The following is an 18,134-nucleotide window of genomic DNA, read 5'->3' as shown; positions in this document are numbered from 1 at the left end:
GTGTCTGTTCTGCATGCCCTTCTGGCCCAAAATACTCAACATAGTTAACTTTTTAACTTGTTCTCTTAAAGTCCTTTTAGCCCAAAAGTATTCTCCCTGACACAGCTAGGTTCTGGTCTCGTTGCTCAGACTTTGTTTCAGCAGAGCCGATCCTAAGTGTCTAATGAGAGTTTAGTCTGACACAGCATATATAGCAAACAGCCTGAAGACCCAAAAAACCCCAGAAATCAAATGGGTTACTGGCAGGCTCTGTTAGATTTGTTCTTAAATTAGGTGTCTTGGGTGATTACTGTAGGGTATTATGAGGTTACTTTGTGCGCAAGTATGTGACAGAATGAGGGATGCTCTAGTAATTCTGTAACTGCTTATATTTCCTCCTAAATCAATATAACTGTATGATCCAGACAGACAACTGGTTTAGCATCATGCTTTATTGTGAGGGTATCTAATTGCCTGAAGCCCTGCTTGTTGATTGAGCTACCAAATGAAACTTTATCTAAATATTAAAAATATCCAAGCATTTTGTCATGGTTTAAAAATTGCCTGTGAAGTCAGTTGTCCAACAACATCCCTTTCCTGTGGTACAAGGCCAAGTATACAGAGAGAAACAAAGTTATCAAGATTTCTTGGCTACTGCTCTTCCTTTGAGCTATCCTATGGCACGCCTAATTCAAAGCTCCTCAAGACATATTTCACAGGTTTATTATGTGAAACTCCTCTTTCTCAAAGAGGAGAATTATCACCCATCGATTTTTAACCCAGGTTGTCTCACTCACGCAGTTTACAGCATGACTGAATTCAATAGTTGGCTCAGAGCAACTGTGAGGGGGTGACAAGCCATGGCATGTACGTGGGAATAAGTGACTTTGCCACCAGAGATCATGTAATGTTAGAAACATTCCAAATTTCAAACCAGTCAGTTGATGCAAAAGCCCGCATAACTGGGTCTAATACTGCTATGGAAACTGTGGTGAGGGCTAAAAATACCATTTAAAAAGTCGAGTTCTCTTCTCTTGTGCATTTTTCCATCAACTCCTGACTTCACTGAGAGTCGTTTCAAGCCCTGTCTGAAAAGATGGAGCATTATGGAGCAGTTAAAGACGATGCGAAGATGTTCCGTGACAGCAGTTAACTCTAAAGAAGCACAAATCTTGTGCTTTCACAAATGTTTCAAATGCACCAAAAATACCTCACAAGGATTTCGAATGTTTGTTGTCTTGGAAGTTAGGATGGACGTACACACATTTAAGCACTAAACTAGTTTAGAAAAGCACATGCTTAATCCAGGCTAATTTACCATCTTGAGTGCTCTATTTTTTAAATCTTTGAATCCAGTTTCACAAATCTTCGGTCCCCACTGGCCTGTTGCTGTGGAACTGTTCAAAAGTAATTGTCTAAATATTAAATACCCTTGGAGTGTGATGGCGCATTGCGTGCTACTGGAAGTGCCACTGGTAGCATGTCCACAGTCACCAGCAACACGTAGGCTTGCCCGTGGGTACCAAGAGTGTCTGCTTTGTTATGCTCCCTTGCCTCCTTCCTTTCACCTCCTGAAGAAAGTTAGGTGTTTATATAAAGAGGGAATTAGATGGTGGGGGAGGGGAGAATCTGTCAAGGTTACACCCTTCGAGAACTAAAAAACATCGGATGTTTTCCCATTAGTCTTTACAGGGCTGCTTGTTTTTAATTCCACAAGAGACTGAAACAGTCTTGCAGCTTGCAAGGAGACTTGCAACACATGGCAGTTGCAAAGGAAGCTGAGCCCTGAATCACCTCAAGTGTCCATTCCTCTTCCCTTAGTGCAGCAGCAAAAATGAGAAGGTGCCAAAAATACCTGGGCAGAAAGAAACGCCTGGTTTTGCTGATTAGTTTGCCACTTCAGAAGTAGTGGGGTTTGTTGGTGCTAGCGTTATTCCCTGCACCTGGTCAGAGTGGTTTCTATGTACGCCCGAGGAGCCTTCTGGAGATCGCAGACTTTTAAACTCTTTGGATTACCACTTATGCTGAGAAGTTCCCATTACAGTCCGACTGCTTGTTTTGCTTGCTTGATTTTACCTTGTTTTGTTTTGTTTTCCTCCAGGGTGGATAGCCCTGCTCCTAAGCCTCGGTGCCCTTCTAAGCTTAAGCTTCTACATGGCCACAAGTAATTTCAACCTCAACTTGTGAAAGGGCAAAACCAGATGGGTGAGAGAGGGTTCTTCCGATGTGGGACCACTCAATGGGATTCACTTATGTGTCTTTACCTGAAAGACTGCATCTCTCCAAGTGCCTTTTCGTAAGGTGCTGGAATTCAGAGGTGAAAGCAACCAGCTCTGGATGAGGTGTGGCTGCAGTGCACTGTCACCTCCGTCACTTCGGGGCTGGGGTGGCACATGCAGATGTTACTGGCCAGCCAGCGATCACCAGCACTGCATAGCTTTGTACACGATGAGCCAGCTTGTGGTCAGCCTAAGTGCTCTGACCTTTGCTTAAATGTAGGCAGCAATTTTACATGTCTGTTCTCAAAAGCAGCTAGACATGAGTTCATGGACTCCCCTGAGCTCCCAGGCTCACTCATGCACGCTCGGCGCAGGCACCTGGGATACGATGGAGCAGCCAGATGATGTTGTTCCTCGTTTCTATTTGCTAGCACAAGGTTACCAAGGCTAACATTTGAGGATCAGGAACAAAACCAGAAAATCCAAGTTTGCTCCCACTCCCTGGCTTGCTGTGGTATCAAGACCTGCACTGTGGTTTGGCAGATGTCATCATAATTAAGCATTATACATGATTGTGAATGGAATGCACGGGGTTTGTAATGCTATGATTTAGGTATATATTGTAGTGCAAATAATATTCAGTGCGTTGGATGCAGCAGAGAATACTTCTCTGGTAGGTAAGCTGTTGGCTTCTAAAGGTGAATATTCCGATGTATACAGAATTTTGCATCTGAAAAGTGCTGTAACTGATAATGTGCACGAGGAACGATGGTGCTGTCTCACTGGCGAAGATGAAAGGAAACAGGTTAATAGAGTAATAAGAAAAAATTGTGCCAGACTTTGCAGATCATACTTGATAAACATACTTCTATAATTTCCTTGCTCTGTCATATGCACTAGAAAGCATCATATATTGTCTGTTAATCATGCAAGGAACATTCCAGGCCCTTGTAGTCTCTCTTCATGTCAGTCTCAGCAAATCCTCCAAATATTTTTGTTGCTTTCCTTTGAATTAATTCCTTGCTGCCCATATTTGCCTGGTATGAGCACGATGAGAAATGAGCTATGGTCTCATTGATGCACTACACACAGAAGATGATTTTGATTTTGATTTTTTTTCTATTGCTTTACACAGGGAAGATTATTTTGGGTTTTTTTTTTCTATTGCTTGTTACTTGAGGTGACTCCCTCAACTACTGTTACCTTCCAGGTAAATTATTCCTCTGAATATTTCCCTACTTGTTGGATTTCTATTGAGCTATTGTGCCTAAACATTTAAACCTTCATTTTTCTTAGATTAAATAGTAACTTTATTTACTGCTTATGCTTCTATGCTCAGAGGTAGCTGTTCCGTATCGTCTGGACAATCCAATGGGGGATGTTTTTTGTGACTGAGCGCCTTTCACTCGAATCAATATCAAAATGTTACCCAACCGTGCAGCAAGTTAGCCTCACGAGAAAAAATTATTTTTGGGAACTGCTGCTAGAATTGGTAGGAATACTCAAATAGAGTCAAAATTGCGGTGTCTGGTCCTCAGTTCTCTTTTGGAAAGCATTACCCAGCAACAAATGAAACGGAGCCAACACAACCATTTAAAATAGCAAAGTAAACAGTTCATGTCGTAGTCAAGATAATCCTTAATTTCTGCTGCTTATCTGAGATCTGCCCTGCCGATCTGATGGGAGGATTTAACCTTCCTGAAAGCTGTTATCAGTGTGTGTGCTTGAACTGGGAAGACCTCTTTCCACCTGCTTTTCAGAGCCCTTTCTCCTACAAGATTAGCGCTGCTATGCCTCTCTTAGAAAGAAAAACCTCTGAAACATGCATTATTTTTAGAAGGTTACACTAGGAATATTTTGCTATAACACAGCTTAAGGGAAATACTTAAAAAATAATGCCTGTTTAAAAGATACACTTTTTCCTTCACTGAAGAACCATGTCTTCTTAAATTATCTCTCTCAATTTTTGTCTGTATAGTTGTGGAAATTAAAAAGAGACTCATCGGCTTATGGTTACTGCCAGTTGTGTAACCAACTTGAAATAAAAGCTATAGGGAATTTTAACTTCAAATTTCTTTGCACTATGTTGGAAACCATTCTTGTTATTTTCTGTTTGTCTTGGGATACTGTGTGAAACACAGAATGGCAGAGCAGATGGCCTGTCTTCTATCTCCAAAGAGACGAGTAATATCACTCTGCTCAAGAGGGAAGTCTAAAGACGGTTTCACTGAGGTATGGAAAAGCCCAGTCTAACACCTGGATCAAAACAAAACTCAGGGTCAGTTTAAGAGGTTTAATGCAGAATACTTTTCACAAGCAAAGGAATGTATTTCTGCTGTTGTCTTTACCACATTTCTTATGGCTTATTTTAAAAGTAAAAAAAAAAAAAAAATTAATCTTTAAATTAAGACTTACTAGTATACCTGTGCCTTTGGGAGGGAGAGAATCACTGGGTGAAACTTCTCAGGCTTAGTCATAGCAGGAGCAAGGAGTGATGGCCTGAAGTATGCAGCAAAAGTTCTCAGAATAGGGAATGAGTCACTGCTGCCCTTGAACTGTGAATCTGAAACTACAGTTTTCATTTTGCATTGTTCCTGAGCTGTGCATTTGTAGTTCCACACACAGAGCAACTTGCCTTTTCTGCCCTCCAGAGCTAAAAAACACATACAAGGGCATTTCCAGGGAGAGAAGTTGAGGATTAATTTCTTGTGGTGAGCTTTAAGAAAAGATTTATTGAAGAATACTAGATTTGGGAGATTTCTGGTGTGAAGGTGATACTAAAAGGTTAAATAAAGGAACAAGGCAATAGCATACAAAGCAGGAAAAAAAAAGGAAATGAGTAAAATTGAAGAGTTCGTGTAGGGTCAAGAATGTGTAACACAGGGCACTGTCATGAGAGGCAAATATTTTTGTTAATATAGTACTTTTGTTTTCCTTCCCACAACCTTATTTGCAATGCTTTGAAATGAAACTAAAGCACTGAAAGGAAAGATCCAGATCATTACAATTTGCATTCTTCCTCCTCTTCTCCCCTACAGTATGAGAGATGAATTAGATGAGTTTTTGAACCAGGTCAGTTACTAAACAGCTGGCTTGTGAAAGAGTGCAGCTGTCCCACCAAAAATACCACCTTGGCGCTAAAAATCAGCGGGGAATCTTGTAAATGTCTGGAGAACTGCGTGTTCAGTTAGTGACCAAATGCACATACTGGAAAGGCCATTGCAGTCTCTAGTCTTGCAGCAGTAGCCCCTGCAGAGAGAATGGAAAAGGTGCTTGAGAAACTTCTATCTTTACAGTGTTTTACATAACGGAATTTAAAAGATGAGAAATATTATTACTGAGTGGCAGGATAAAAGAGGCAGTTATTGCCTTGCCAAAAAGGCTTAGCAAATAGAAATCCAGAATGAGTTCCAGGAAATATAATAGGTAATGTAATAAATATGTGAGAGCTGTAGGTACTTTGCATTTTTGTATGTGAAGTAACTGTAGACCAGGATTACACATCCCACACTGGTATTTCAAGTTTCCTTGTTCAGCGGGAAGGAAAACCACTGGTGCGCTGTGGCTTATTTTACAGGCGTAGATTATCAGCTATCTTTAAATCTGCTTCCAAAAACTGTCATGGCTGTTGTGACAATTTATTAGCAGAAGGAACTCCTGTGAGCATTTGTGCTGTGGTGTAAATATAAGCAAAGCCTATTCTCCGTGCCTATTTGTGTGATTATCTCAAACGCAGAGTGCATGGAAAACAGGTAACAAAAAACCTTCTGTGTTTTACGTGGCTCTTTCAGAGCCATTTACTATGCCTAGACAGCTGAAACTTTCAAACTGGGGGATGGTGGAAAACAAAATATCCATATCTCCAGAGTAAAACACTTCCAATAAAGTGTGCAGCAAGATCATTTTCACTCAGAACTACAACTTCTCCAGCTCCCCCTCCCCCAAACATGATAAACATACCAAAAGAAATAAACCTCAGTACACCGGGCACTTGTTCACAAGGAAAATCAGCTGTAATAGACTCAGAATGCCAGAAGTATTTACATTTTTGCTCAAAAAATGATGATTCCTGAAGTGAGAAAGCTAGTGGCGATTTAAATACTTGTTTCTAGGTCGGCTGTGTTGGTGAAGTTGGATCTCCTCTTCTACTGTTACCCATAATGGATACAATTTACTAATAGAGGTTTGTACTCATCTGGGACAAATTTAGCAGTCGGTTACTTGAGCGAAGAATTTCTCCAAGTAACTGCAAAATCTGTGACTTCCAAGATGCTGTATGCTGGCAAGCAGCATGGCAGGATGCTGTGGCAGAAGCTTAAGTCTATGTAAGGAGTGACATTTATACCTCTCACTGAAGCCTTGTGGTTATTCTCTGCTACTCTTCTCGTTTTGGCCTTCAGCATTGCGTTACTATGGGTCGGCGGTTCCCACACTGAGGGCTGTAAATGAGCAACAGGAAAATTTTCACGCTCTGATCGAATGTTTGCTGATGCGAATGATGAGACGAGCCGTGCCCAGTTCATCTCGGTGCCCAGGTGCTGTATGCCTCGCCCGCTTTTTGGGGTTTTTTTGGAAGTTGTATGCTTCGGCCTCCACAGCAAATTTAGGCAATGGGCTACGCAATTCCATTCTTATTGCAAGCGCATGGAAACCCCTTAGCAGATTTGTGCATTAAGAGAAGCGTTTGCCCCAACGAGTTTGGGAACTACTCTTCCCGCTTTGCCTCCCGAGCCCTTTCGCACCCCGCCTGAGCGGTGGGACGGCGGTGCGTGCCCCCCCCCCCGAGGCGGCAGCGTCCTGCCCGCACCGGTGACCGGCTGCACCCGCCGCCCGCTCCTCTATCCCGGGAGAGGCGGCCCGCTTGATAGTTAAAAACCTTAAAATTTTAAAAATCAAATAAAAATCGGCTGTATCCATGGCAACCTAAACCCGACACGGCCGGCGCTCAGCCCGTTTCCGACCCCTTTACACGTCGCAGGGGAAGGGAAGGGTCGCCGGGAGCGTTTCGGCCGACCCGCAGGTGCCCGTCTCGCCCCGCTCCCCCTCCCCACCGCCACTGGGCCACGGCCCGGACCAGCCGCGGCGGGGGGCGGCGAGCGGTTACCCAAACTTCTCCCCTTCCCCTCAGGGGCCGGGGCCGGGGCCGGCAGAACATGGAGGCGGCGGGGAGGGTGGGGTGACCCGCTCCCCTCAGCAGGCCCGGCCCGGCTCGCCACCGCCCTGCCGTGCGGCGGGCCTCCCCGCGGGGGGGCGCTGCCCCGCCCCGCCCCACTCGCGCCCCGCCCCGCCCCACTCGCGCCTCGCCGGCGGTACCGATCGCCCCGCCCCGCCGCGCTCCGCCCCGCCCCGCCGCGCTGCGCAGCACGGCGCCGCCGGCCTCGCGCACCCAGACCCAGTGGCCCGCGGGCGGCTCGTCCTGCGCCGGCGGGCGTGGCCCATTGTCGGAGTGGCGTCCGTCCCGTCCAATGAGCGCGCCACATGCCTGACAGTTACACGGCGGCCGCCAATAGGGGCGATCGGGGGCGGGCGCGGCGGGGCGCGATCGGCGCCGCAGGCCGGCGGCGGGGGCAGTCGGCGGAGGGAAGCGGTGCAGCATGATGCGGCTGTGGCGCTCGGCGCTGCTGCGGGAGCTGCTGCTGCTCGGCCCGCCGGGGGCGGCCGGCGGCGGCGGCGCGGGTCCCGGAGCCGGCCCCAGGCGCCTCCCGCCGCCGCTGGCCCCCTTCGGCCTGAGCCCGCCCGCCTCCCGCCGCGGCCCGGGGCCGCCGCCTTCGGCGCGGGGTCTGTGCACTCGCTCGGAGGGAGCCTTGGAGGAGCCGGGGAAGGGGGCGCAAGCGCCGCCGCCCACCCCCGGGGAGCCCCCCGCCGACAGCGGCCACAACAATAACCACGGCGGCGGCAAGGAGCTGGCGGGAGGCGGTGGCGGCGTCGGGGGGGAGAAGTGAGTGCGAGGCGGGGCGGCAGGGCCGGGCCGGGCGGCGGGGGATGCGGAGGCGCCATGTGAGCGCCGCCTCCCCCTTGGCACGCGTGGTGCCTGCGGAAGGGGGCCGGGCCGGGCGCGGGGGCCGCCGGGCCGCCTCCCCGGCAGGTGCGAGGCCCGGGCGGCGGGGAGGGCGCTGCTCCGCGCAGGGATCGCCCCGCCGGGGCCGGGGGGGTTCGCCGCCGCGGGCGGGCTGGGGTCTGCAGCGGCCGCGCCCCGGGCGGGCCGGGCCTGTGCGTGGGGCAGCGCGGGGTGGGGCTGCGCGGCGGGCCGGGGCTCCGCGGGTCCCGAAAGGCGGGAGCGGGCGGGTCTCTGGGGGCTCCCCTCACAGCTCTCGGGGGCCCGGCCGCGCCTGGGGCTCGCGCTCGTCGCGGGGCCCCTCCCGCGTAAGCGCACGTTCGTATGTGGGGCGGGGGAGGGCTCGTATTTTGGCTCAGAGGAGAACGCCGTGCGTGAGGGTGTTCCTGCTAGCGCTGCTACTTGCCTAAAATATTTTCCAAGAGAAGTGGAAGCTGTGTCATCTTATGTTAATTATTAAAGGCAGCGTACGTGGTGTATGGCCCTGCCTCGGAAGTTTTGCGGCGCTGCCTCCGCCGTGCCTACATCTATTGCAGTTGGGGATGGATGTCACGGCCAGTTAGTGCTGTGTACAGGCGTCCTTAGGTGCTGCAGGGTGTGCCCCTGTGCCAGGAGCTCCTGGCTTGTCCCGAAGTGACAAAGGTACATGCAGGTAATAGAATGATAATACCGTATATACATGTGAAATTAGTACTCCTTCGCTTAGAACCTGAAATATTCTTGAAAGAATTGGTGTTTCAGCTCCAGTTTGTGTCCCTGGTGATGACCACTAATGGATACCGGGGGTAGAGTGTAAAGGCAAGGTAAATGAATTGATAGTTCTTCTTAGCACCCTGCCCTGTTAGTCCTCAGCATTAATCAGGTTTTGAAAAAGTTGTTCATTTTTCACTTCTCCATCTGATACTCTGCCCCTTGCTTGTTTGAACCTGAGTATGCTTAGTATTTCTGATAGCCTTTTATGAGAAGTTTGACAGCTTAACTGCAAGCCCCATGAAGATCCATCTCGTTTGTGTGTGTTTGGAACATGCCCTTTGGCTTTCCTGCAGGCAGCCCATGTGTCTTCTTTGTGCTGCTTATGGGGCAGCATAATTAAAATCTAAAACAAAGGTGCTTTCCCAGGCTTTGCTATGCTTATAGCAAAAGATAGAGGAAGTAAGGCCAAGAAAGAAGTACCTTTCTTTAATACTGAGCAAAGTCTCTGCCAGCCTAATGCTAAGAGGAAGTCTGGAAAAGATTCCACAAGGCCAGTTGGGAAGGCTTCATCCCTTAGCTTGTCAATAGTTCTCCTTTTGAGTTGTGGTTTTGGGGTGGTTTTTTTTTTTAGCATGAGCTTGTACTCCTTTAACATGGCAGGTGGGGAAAGAAGTTATCATCTTGTTCTTCTCCCCTTTCTCACACCAAATGTCTTAGCTGCTCAGCTTGGTTCAAGCCTTTTGTTCCAATGGGATATAGTCATCTTCAGAGGTATCAGTTTTAATGTCTGCTGTCAAATGCCTTAAAAAAAAAAAAATGCATGAGTGTCAGGTTATATAACCATATAAAATATAATTCACAATCATGTGTATTATTGTTATTTATACTCTTGTTCAACATATATGAAGTTTCCTCTTTGAATTAGCTCTATACATAATGTTTTGGAAAAAAATAGTATTCAGTTGTGGCTCAAGTAGGTGTGGCTTATAAAGGTTGAACTTCTATTTTCAGTGAGAAATACAGACAGTACCGTTAAAAACTTAGGAAAAACCAGTATACCAGCCATGAGGGGTTTTTGACAATGTTGAAAAGGTGGTTTATTAAAGAGGTAACATTCTCTTAAACTGAGCTTTTATAGCAGCTTCCTATAGCTAGCATTAGTTAGGGAAATCCTATAACTTCTAATGCATCTGGTAAGGCTATGTAGTCACAAACCAGTTATATACTTTTAATCATTTTTGGCTTTTGATGAAAGGATGTATTTGAAAGTCAGATGCGTGTTCTTTGAGCCTTACTACAAAAAAAAAAACCCCAAAGAACAATTACATAAAACATACAGCATATAGTTATGAACAAGGAAAAAGCTGCAAACAGTTTCTTTTCAGTTCAGGCTGTGCAGGAATTCCTGGTGGCACGTTAACCAGGCTGCTTTCTTAATGCAGAATTACGACAATCTTCCTTAAGCAGTTGTAAATTGCATGTGGAAATAATTGCTTTATTAAGGCAGAGTACAGGATTCAGAAGAGAAGTCCTCCTAAAGACAGGTTTCTGGACTAAACTGACAGCTAGGCTAAGTCAGTGTAGTCTGTGTGTTCCGCTGATTCCAGCGCTTTGCCATCCAGCAGTATGGATCATTTGAGTTGTGTTTGGCAGATGGTTTGGGAACCCAGCTGGGAAGACTGTAGTCCGTTCTATGTTTTCTCTTTTCTCTTGTTTTGGGGCATTACTTTTTTCTATTTGGTTGTAAGGTCATGGTCCTAGGTTACTAGAACAACCTACAGTGTCAAAGGACCGCACAAAGGTTTTCTTGCTTGTTTGCTTGCTTAACCAGTCCTTGTGTACAGAGAGTAGGAGTTGCAAGTGAAAACTTGAAATGTTTTGTGCAAAGACTGTACAGAAATTTAGAACAGTTTAATTCCTCATAGAGGGAATAAATTATGAGGTCTTGTGGCTGATGAAATAACTAGTATCCCATTGCATAACCAGATCCCCTTCTGTGTTTCTTCCTAAATGTCTTCCACCACCTCCTTATCCCTGCTATCCAGCCTTCACTCTATGTATCGACCTGAAACTTAGTAGTATCTTTTGGAAAGGAAAAATATTTGAACTTAAACTTGAGAGTGGTTAGAGACTGGTAATTTTGATTAATGAAGGCTGCGGATTAAAATGCAATCATATCTATGTTCATGCTTAAATACTTGAAACACAATAACCCAGTACATTCATAAACTTGTATAATATTTAGTAATGTTTATTTCTACTTTCAGTATAATTGTGCATTGCTTGCTTTTACTTTCAGAGTAAATGTGCACTCTTACATCTTATGCTGGACAGTAGTAGGATCAAACATAGCTTATCTTAGTGTAAGCTATTTCTAAATTGCAGAGGTCTTGATTAAGGTGAGAGGGAGGAGCAAAATGTGGCCAACCCTGACTTTTAAAGCAGAAAGTAGTTATTTAGTGACTTGACATTTGGTTGTCTTGAAGTTGCCATCTTACTACAGGTAACTAAAAATGCCTGTTTAGATGGAGTGGCTACCAACTGCAGGTTGCAGCCCTTGCAGCTTCCATGGAATGGTTTGGGTTGGAGAGACCTTTAAAGGTCATCTAGTCTAACCCCCCTGCAGTGAGCAGGGACATCCTCAGCTACATGAGGTTGCTCAGAGCCCCGTCTAACCTGGCCTTGGAAGTTTCCAGGGATGGGATATCTACCACCTCTCTAGGCAACCTGTGCCAGTGTTTCACCACCCTCACTGTAAAAAATTTCTTCCTTATATCTAGTCTAAATCTACCCTCTTTTAGTTTTAAAACCATTACCCCTTGTCCTATCACAACAGGCCCTACTGAAGAGATTGTCCCTGTCTTTTTTATAAGCCCCCTTTAGGTACAAAAGGCTGCATTAAGGTCTCCCCAGAGCCTTCTCTTCTCCAGGCTGGACAATCTCAACTCTCTCAGCCCGTCCTCGTTAGGATGGGATAATTTTTGTGGCCCTCCTCTGGACCTGCTCCAACAGGTCCATGCTTTTCCTGTGCGGAGGGCTCCAGCGCTGGACGCTGCACTCCAGGTGGGGTCTCACCAGAGCAGAGTAGAGGGGCAGAACCACCTCCCTTGACCTGCTAGCCATGCTGCTTTTGATGCAGCCCAGGATATGGTCATCCTTCCGGGCTGCAAGTGCGCGTTGCTGGCTCATGTCCAGCTTTTCATCCACCAGTACCTCCAAGTTCTTTTCTGCAGGGCTGCTCTGAATCCCTCCACCCCCAAGCCTGTATTGATACTGGGGGGTTGCCCTGACCCAGGCGCAGGACTGTGCACTTGGCCTTGTTGAACCTCACGAGGCTCAGGTGGGCCCGCTTCTTGAGCTTGTCCAGGTCCCTCTGGATGGCATCCTTTTCCTCCAGTGTGTCAACTTTACCACTCAGCTTTGTGTCTTCTGCACCCTTGCTGAGGGTGGACTCAATCGCACTGTCTGCGTCATTGATGAAGAAGTTAAACAGTAGTGGTCCTAATATGGACCCCTGAGAGACCATTGTTTGTGACAGCTCTTGTGATCTTATATTTTTGACTGATGTCTTATGGTTAATAATGAACCTGAAACTATTACTAGCAGTAACGTATTTTTATATCTTTTGTTCTATAAATCTTGTTCTCCATTTTGGCAGTTACATCTTGAAGTATGAAGCAGGAATGTTCACCGTATTTGAAATTTAATCTCCTCTATATTGTAGAAATTATAATTCAGCTGTTGTTAAAATGAAATTCTTTGTGGGATCTGGTATAAGCATCATACTGATGCAAAAGGAAGAGCTGAGGGAAGGAACAATATGGACTGCGAAGTCCTCGTGCTTGGAATTCCTGTATTCTGTTTCTCTTCATATTTAAAGATAAGTTTGGAGCATCTGCCAGTTTTCTAGTCCACAGAGTACCACTGAAGAAGTTATATAATAGTCAGGTGCTTAATTTTTTTTTTTAAAGAAGGAAAATAAGTACCAAAAGTCATTATTTATGAAATGGAACAAACTGGAATTTCCATTTTAATTTGACTGTGGAAATTGCAGGTTCCCTGACTGGAAAAACAGCTCTTCATAATGTGTGCTGAACAGCACTATCTTGCTAAGTGTGCTCGTGCTGCTAAAACACAGCTTTTAGGTTAAACAAATATTAGTTACTGACATCACTGACCTGATAAACTGCAGAGCAAGCCTTTCCACCTCTATTTAGCTGATAAACTTTATCGAAAGATGGACTATTTGACAAAGAGCAATTTTCTGTAAATATATTGAATGCCATCCTCTTTGCTTTGGCAGTCAGTGCAGATCCATTGTTAAATTAGGCTGACTGACCCAATATTGAACAGCAGCAGATGTGAAAGATATGGAAACTATGTCAAGAGAGAATTTATGCTGAGGTGCACATCTCTTTAATAGATTAAAATCTTGCAAAGAGGCAGATAAAAATCTTGGTCAAATGTCTGAGTTTTTTCTCCTGCACCCTTCCAGATAGAAATTCCACATTGGGAACAGCTGTAAAAGAAACTTGTAATTAAATAGGTTATAAGTTAACATTTCTCAATGTGTTTGCTGGCTTGTTTTGTCAAAGTGAAATATGGAAGTTTCCTCTGTAAGACCTTCAGCAATCCAGTAACAAGGTAGCACAGGCATTCCTTAAAACATGAAAGCTCTAAACTTTGGGGAGCTTAGTTAAATGCTCTGTGTAAATGGGGAAAATGTAGGGGAGTAGATTAGGTAACTCAGCATGGCTTTAAAACCCAAAGCACATAGCTGCAGAATTAGGATGGTACAGGATGAAGCTTTGATTGTTGGTTCTGTTGGCGTGACTGGGAATACTGTTCTCAAAAGATTGAAAGCGTAGTGTGCTGCGTGGAAGACTTGAATTTTCTTTAGGATAAAGGGTGTTCAGTAATTTGCTTGAGGTAGTTGTGAGCGTTTGTCTTGGTTGAATTACCAGCCTGTCTGTGTACTACTCAGCCAGCATCATTTAAAAAAAAAAAAATCCAGACTGGAAGACAAGGAAAGTTCTGTTGGCTTACAAAGCTCTCTTCTGTTCTTAGTATGTAAGTACAGTGTTTTAAATAAATTGGAAAATGAGAAGTGAGATTTTTACTACTGGGTTTTGCCGCGAGTTACGGGGAGAGGAGGGAGGCAAGTGCAATCTAAAGGTTGCCTTAAATTTAAAAGGGTATTTGGATATAATCAGATCTTTATTAAAAATAATCATAAATCTGGCCTGTTGTTGAGCTAAAGTAAGCTAGTATTGGGAGAGGAGGGAGGATTAAACGTCATTCTGTAAGATTGCATTGGCCTACCTAGGGTCTGTGCTTAGTTGTAGTATTTTGTTTTCATAGTTATAACCCTGAGGACTGATATTCAAAGAATTACTAATCTTGTGAAAACTTTCATGACTAGAATTTAGACATGCTTTTGGTACACACATGCATACATTCATAAAAATGGATAAATTGCCACTAAGCATTCTGGTTTTGGGCAATAATTTTTATATATTACAGTAGAGTAACAAAGTATTGCCAATATTACTAAATTATAAGATTGAGCTTGAAAATTGATGGCTAAAATAATGTAAGACTGCATACTTTGTGGTTTAGTTTATTTCTAAGTTTACTGGAGAACTGTTTTTTTTATTTAGTTTTGCTTATCAACCATCAGAACATTGGCTTTCTCTAAACTGACTTTCTCTAGAAACAAACCTAAGCACTTCAGGGGACTAAAATAATTGATCCGAAGCCCTTTGCTATCACTGCCTCTAGCAGTTTGGAAGTGTACATTCCAGCTGTATGCTGCGATGCTGTACTTAAAGGGGAAGCATAAAGAATTGAGTACAGACTTGTGCTCCTGCCTGCTGCAGGGTGCTTTGGAACATCAAGGAAGGGCAAAACTTAGAGGTTAAATCAAAAGCTTTGAGGGAAAGCTGTCAGTAGTACAGCTTTCTCTCTTGGAAGGACTCTTGGTTCTTAATCTGGTAGGTTTCTTTCACATTTCACTTAAAATAGAAATATAAGTTACAAAGAAATGCAAGCATACAGGAAGTATATTGCAGAGTAAAATAGTTAACACATGGAATCCCTGGAGAGCCAGCATATTTACATTGATAAACATGTTGACCATTAAAGATGTGTCTGCACTGCATGTTCACTTACTCTGCTAAGTACACGGGATGAGAGTTACTGCTTCTGTGGCGGAGCTGGTTCAGGTTACTGTACTATGCTGCAGATGGCTTTGCTTGCGTTCACTGTCACTGCTGTGGCTTACATAAGCTTCTAGAAGGACAAGGGCTTCCAGATTCCTCCTAGGAGTACTATTTTAAAGAAAATAATACACACGCATCATCTCTTTGCCTTCTCTCACCTGTGGAACCACTGGGTCAGTCCGTTCTTACAGCTTTATTATGAGGCATGTAGGGCTTTGAGTCTTACAAATCCTTCTTCCCCTGTGCAAGTAACGTGTCTATTCTCTGTAACATCAAGAAGAGGGAAATGTGATGGATCTGCTCCAAAAGACTTCTAAATACAATGTTAGCAATGAATGTCTGTAAAAACATGACTAGTTGCAGTTAAAAATGTTTGCTATTGTAATGTATATGTATACTATTTTTAATGTTACCCTTTTTTCCCCGTACTTAAAGCTGAAGTAAGCTTTGTGTTCACGGATAAGTGTTCTTTGAAGTTAATGGTAGTAGTAATGTTGATAGTGAAAATGCGTTTCCTTGTGAGTAATGAAAAAATGTGTATAAATAAAAATATACACTAAACTAATCTATGCATGTATCTCTTTTTTTTCCAGTAAAATGAAGCAAGGTCTTCTTCCTAGCTTAGAAGATCTACTTTTCTATACCATTGCAGAAGGACAAGAAAAAATACCAGTTCATAAATTCATAACTGTAAGTTTACTGTTCCAGAGTGCTGTATGAAAGCTAACTACTACCAGCTTTTTTAATGTTCTAAATGCAAGAATACAAAGCAAAGAATTTGTTATACATGGTTAGCTGCAGCAAGGAGTGTAACTATTTTCCCTGCCCCAACACTGTTTCTGTAACTAAGTGAGAGAATGAGTGTATCATTATTCACTTGTTTTTTCTGTTGTGCCAAAGAGTATGCACTTGTGTAAAATGTAGTCACACTGCTGTGGATTTCAAATGACCGTAATACTTTGACATCAGAGGCAGCCAAAATGGCAGAAGAAAATGGCAAAAGGATCAATAAGGTGTCAAAATATCTGTGTTGATTATGCGGTGGCAGATGTCTCTTATCTTGATAAACAAGACTGAGTGGTAGAGAACTTGATTGTAATAGCATATTTTTTCATTTAAGTAATTATTGTTTTATTGTAATAGGCACTCAAATCTACTGGATTACGTACATCTGATCCCCGCTTGAAAGAGTGCATGGATATGTTAAGACTGACCCTTCAGACAACTTCAGATGGTGTTATGCTGGACAAAGACCTTTTTAAAAAGTAAACTTTCTGTCGATAATGTAACTATAATTCTCAGTGAATGTTGTCTGTGTGTTACTGACTGCCATCTTAGGAGAGACGTAAGGTATATAAACCAATGTGTAAATAGAAAGGGGGTCAAGCACACGCTCCTACTGATGCCGTTTTCATGAGTCTGTTCTCTGGTTTCATGCAGCAGACAGATTGTGTGATCTCCACAAGAGTTTAATGTATCAGTGTTGTTTGCATGTGTATCTGACCCCCTGCTGCAACTCTTGGTCAGATGCCAAATAAATTAATTGATGCAGCATGGAGTATTTGGTATGAGTACATAAAACTTCTCTCTTGCTGCATTATAATATTTAATCTGAAGTTCAGGATGCTGCTTCTGTGTAGTGTGATGTTCAGAGCACGTGTGTAGTTAATTCTAAAACTGAGTATATGAAAAACAGTGAAGTTAAATTTCAAGATATGTAGAGAGGAGAGCAGTTAGGATTGTAGACACTGCTTTGGTCTGTTCTGGAAAAGATTTATGTGCCATATTTTAGTGATACTTTTTTTAAAGAAAAGTCTGTGGTCAGTTAGCTGAACAATATAAGCACTGTTCAGGCTGTCTTCAGTTCATTCCAAGCACACTCTGTTGCTCCCCTGCTTAGTTTTTGTGTGCCAAAAGATTGGAAGTTTAGAGGCTCTTAAATCTTGAAATTAAATTTGTAGGCTATTTTTAAGTCTATATTCTTATTCCATTTGCAGGCTAAATGACATATCTAAAACTTGATTCTTTCATGAAGAGTATACTTTTTGTCAAAATTGGTACATTTTTGTTCTGTGGCATTTTTTGAATTTCTGAGCTAATGCTGTTTAGTGCTATTTCCTCTCAGTTAAAATTTAAAATAATGTATGTGTATAACACCTGGTGTGTTTACATATGTAATTGCATATATATTATATACATATAAGTCTATAAATTATATAGTATCCAGTGTATGTTTATACTGTATATTTACATCATTTATATAAACAAAAGTATATATGTTTATTTTCTAATACATGTAAACATTTTTGGAAGTACATTGAGAAAAACTGAATGTCTGTGTGTGACAGTAAGAAAGTCAATTGATTCAACAAATGTGGCATTCTTCTTAAATGTACAACACGGACTAACTTTATTCTTGTGTTTAAGTTCAAGACCATGTCTTCTCTGGTTGTCAGCACAGTAAAAACTGTAAATTGTTAAGAGTCAGAAACCTTCCTGGGTGTATGGTTGGATTGAAAAGGAAATGCTTTTGCTATTATGCATTACATTTATACTAGAAGACTTGTTTGTAATAGTAAACTATGAATTACGTTTTAGGCAAGGGCTCTACATTAAAAAAGGATAAGTGATTGCTAATTAGAGGGCTGAATATTAGCCTGTGTTCTATGTCATATCTCTAGGACTTGATCCTCTGTGTTAGGGGAGTGGTTGTTACTCTGATAATTTGTTGAAAGCTTACGTGGCTGCTTCTTGTGTAGGAAGAGTTTTGAACATAAAGATTATCCATGGGATGGAGAGGTGAATCTCTTTTCACACACTAGTTTTTCCTTTGCAGCAGCAGGTGTTAATCTTGTTTATAAATTTACACACACACACCCCCCAACTTCAGTTATCTGTTCCTTCTAGGCACGCTGTTTGCTGTGTAGAGACTTGTACAAGGTTACTGTATTTTTTGTTCTTCTCCAG

The 18,134-nt window shown here is 43.4% G+C and overlaps 1 protein-coding gene across 2 annotated transcripts in view; it reads left to right on the top strand.

The window, feature by feature from the left end:
• Positions 1-7,752: 7,752 nt before the first annotated feature.
• The window catches only part of GLS (glutaminase), a 66,993-nt gene continuing 56,611 nt past the window's right edge, over positions 7,753-18,134 (top strand). For both annotated transcript variants that reach the window (XM_064451996.1, XM_064451997.1), the window contains exons 1-3: positions 7,753-8,136; positions 15,761-15,857; positions 16,311-16,432. In XM_064451996.1, coding sequence (XP_064308066.1) covers positions 7,793-8,136; positions 15,761-15,857; positions 16,311-16,432 — 563 coding nt within the window. In that variant the 5' untranslated portion in view covers positions 7,753-7,792. The remainder of the gene's footprint in view (positions 8,137-15,760; positions 15,858-16,310; positions 16,433-18,134) is intronic.

This window comes from Phalacrocorax carbo, chromosome 5, assembly GCF_963921805.1.
Source record: "Phalacrocorax carbo chromosome 5, bPhaCar2.1, whole genome shotgun sequence".
NCBI classification, from domain to species: Eukaryota; Metazoa; Chordata; class Aves; order Suliformes; family Phalacrocoracidae; genus Phalacrocorax; species Phalacrocorax carbo.
The sequence above is the reverse complement of the archived record's forward strand: the minus strand, read 5'-3'. Positions and strand labels throughout refer to the sequence as shown.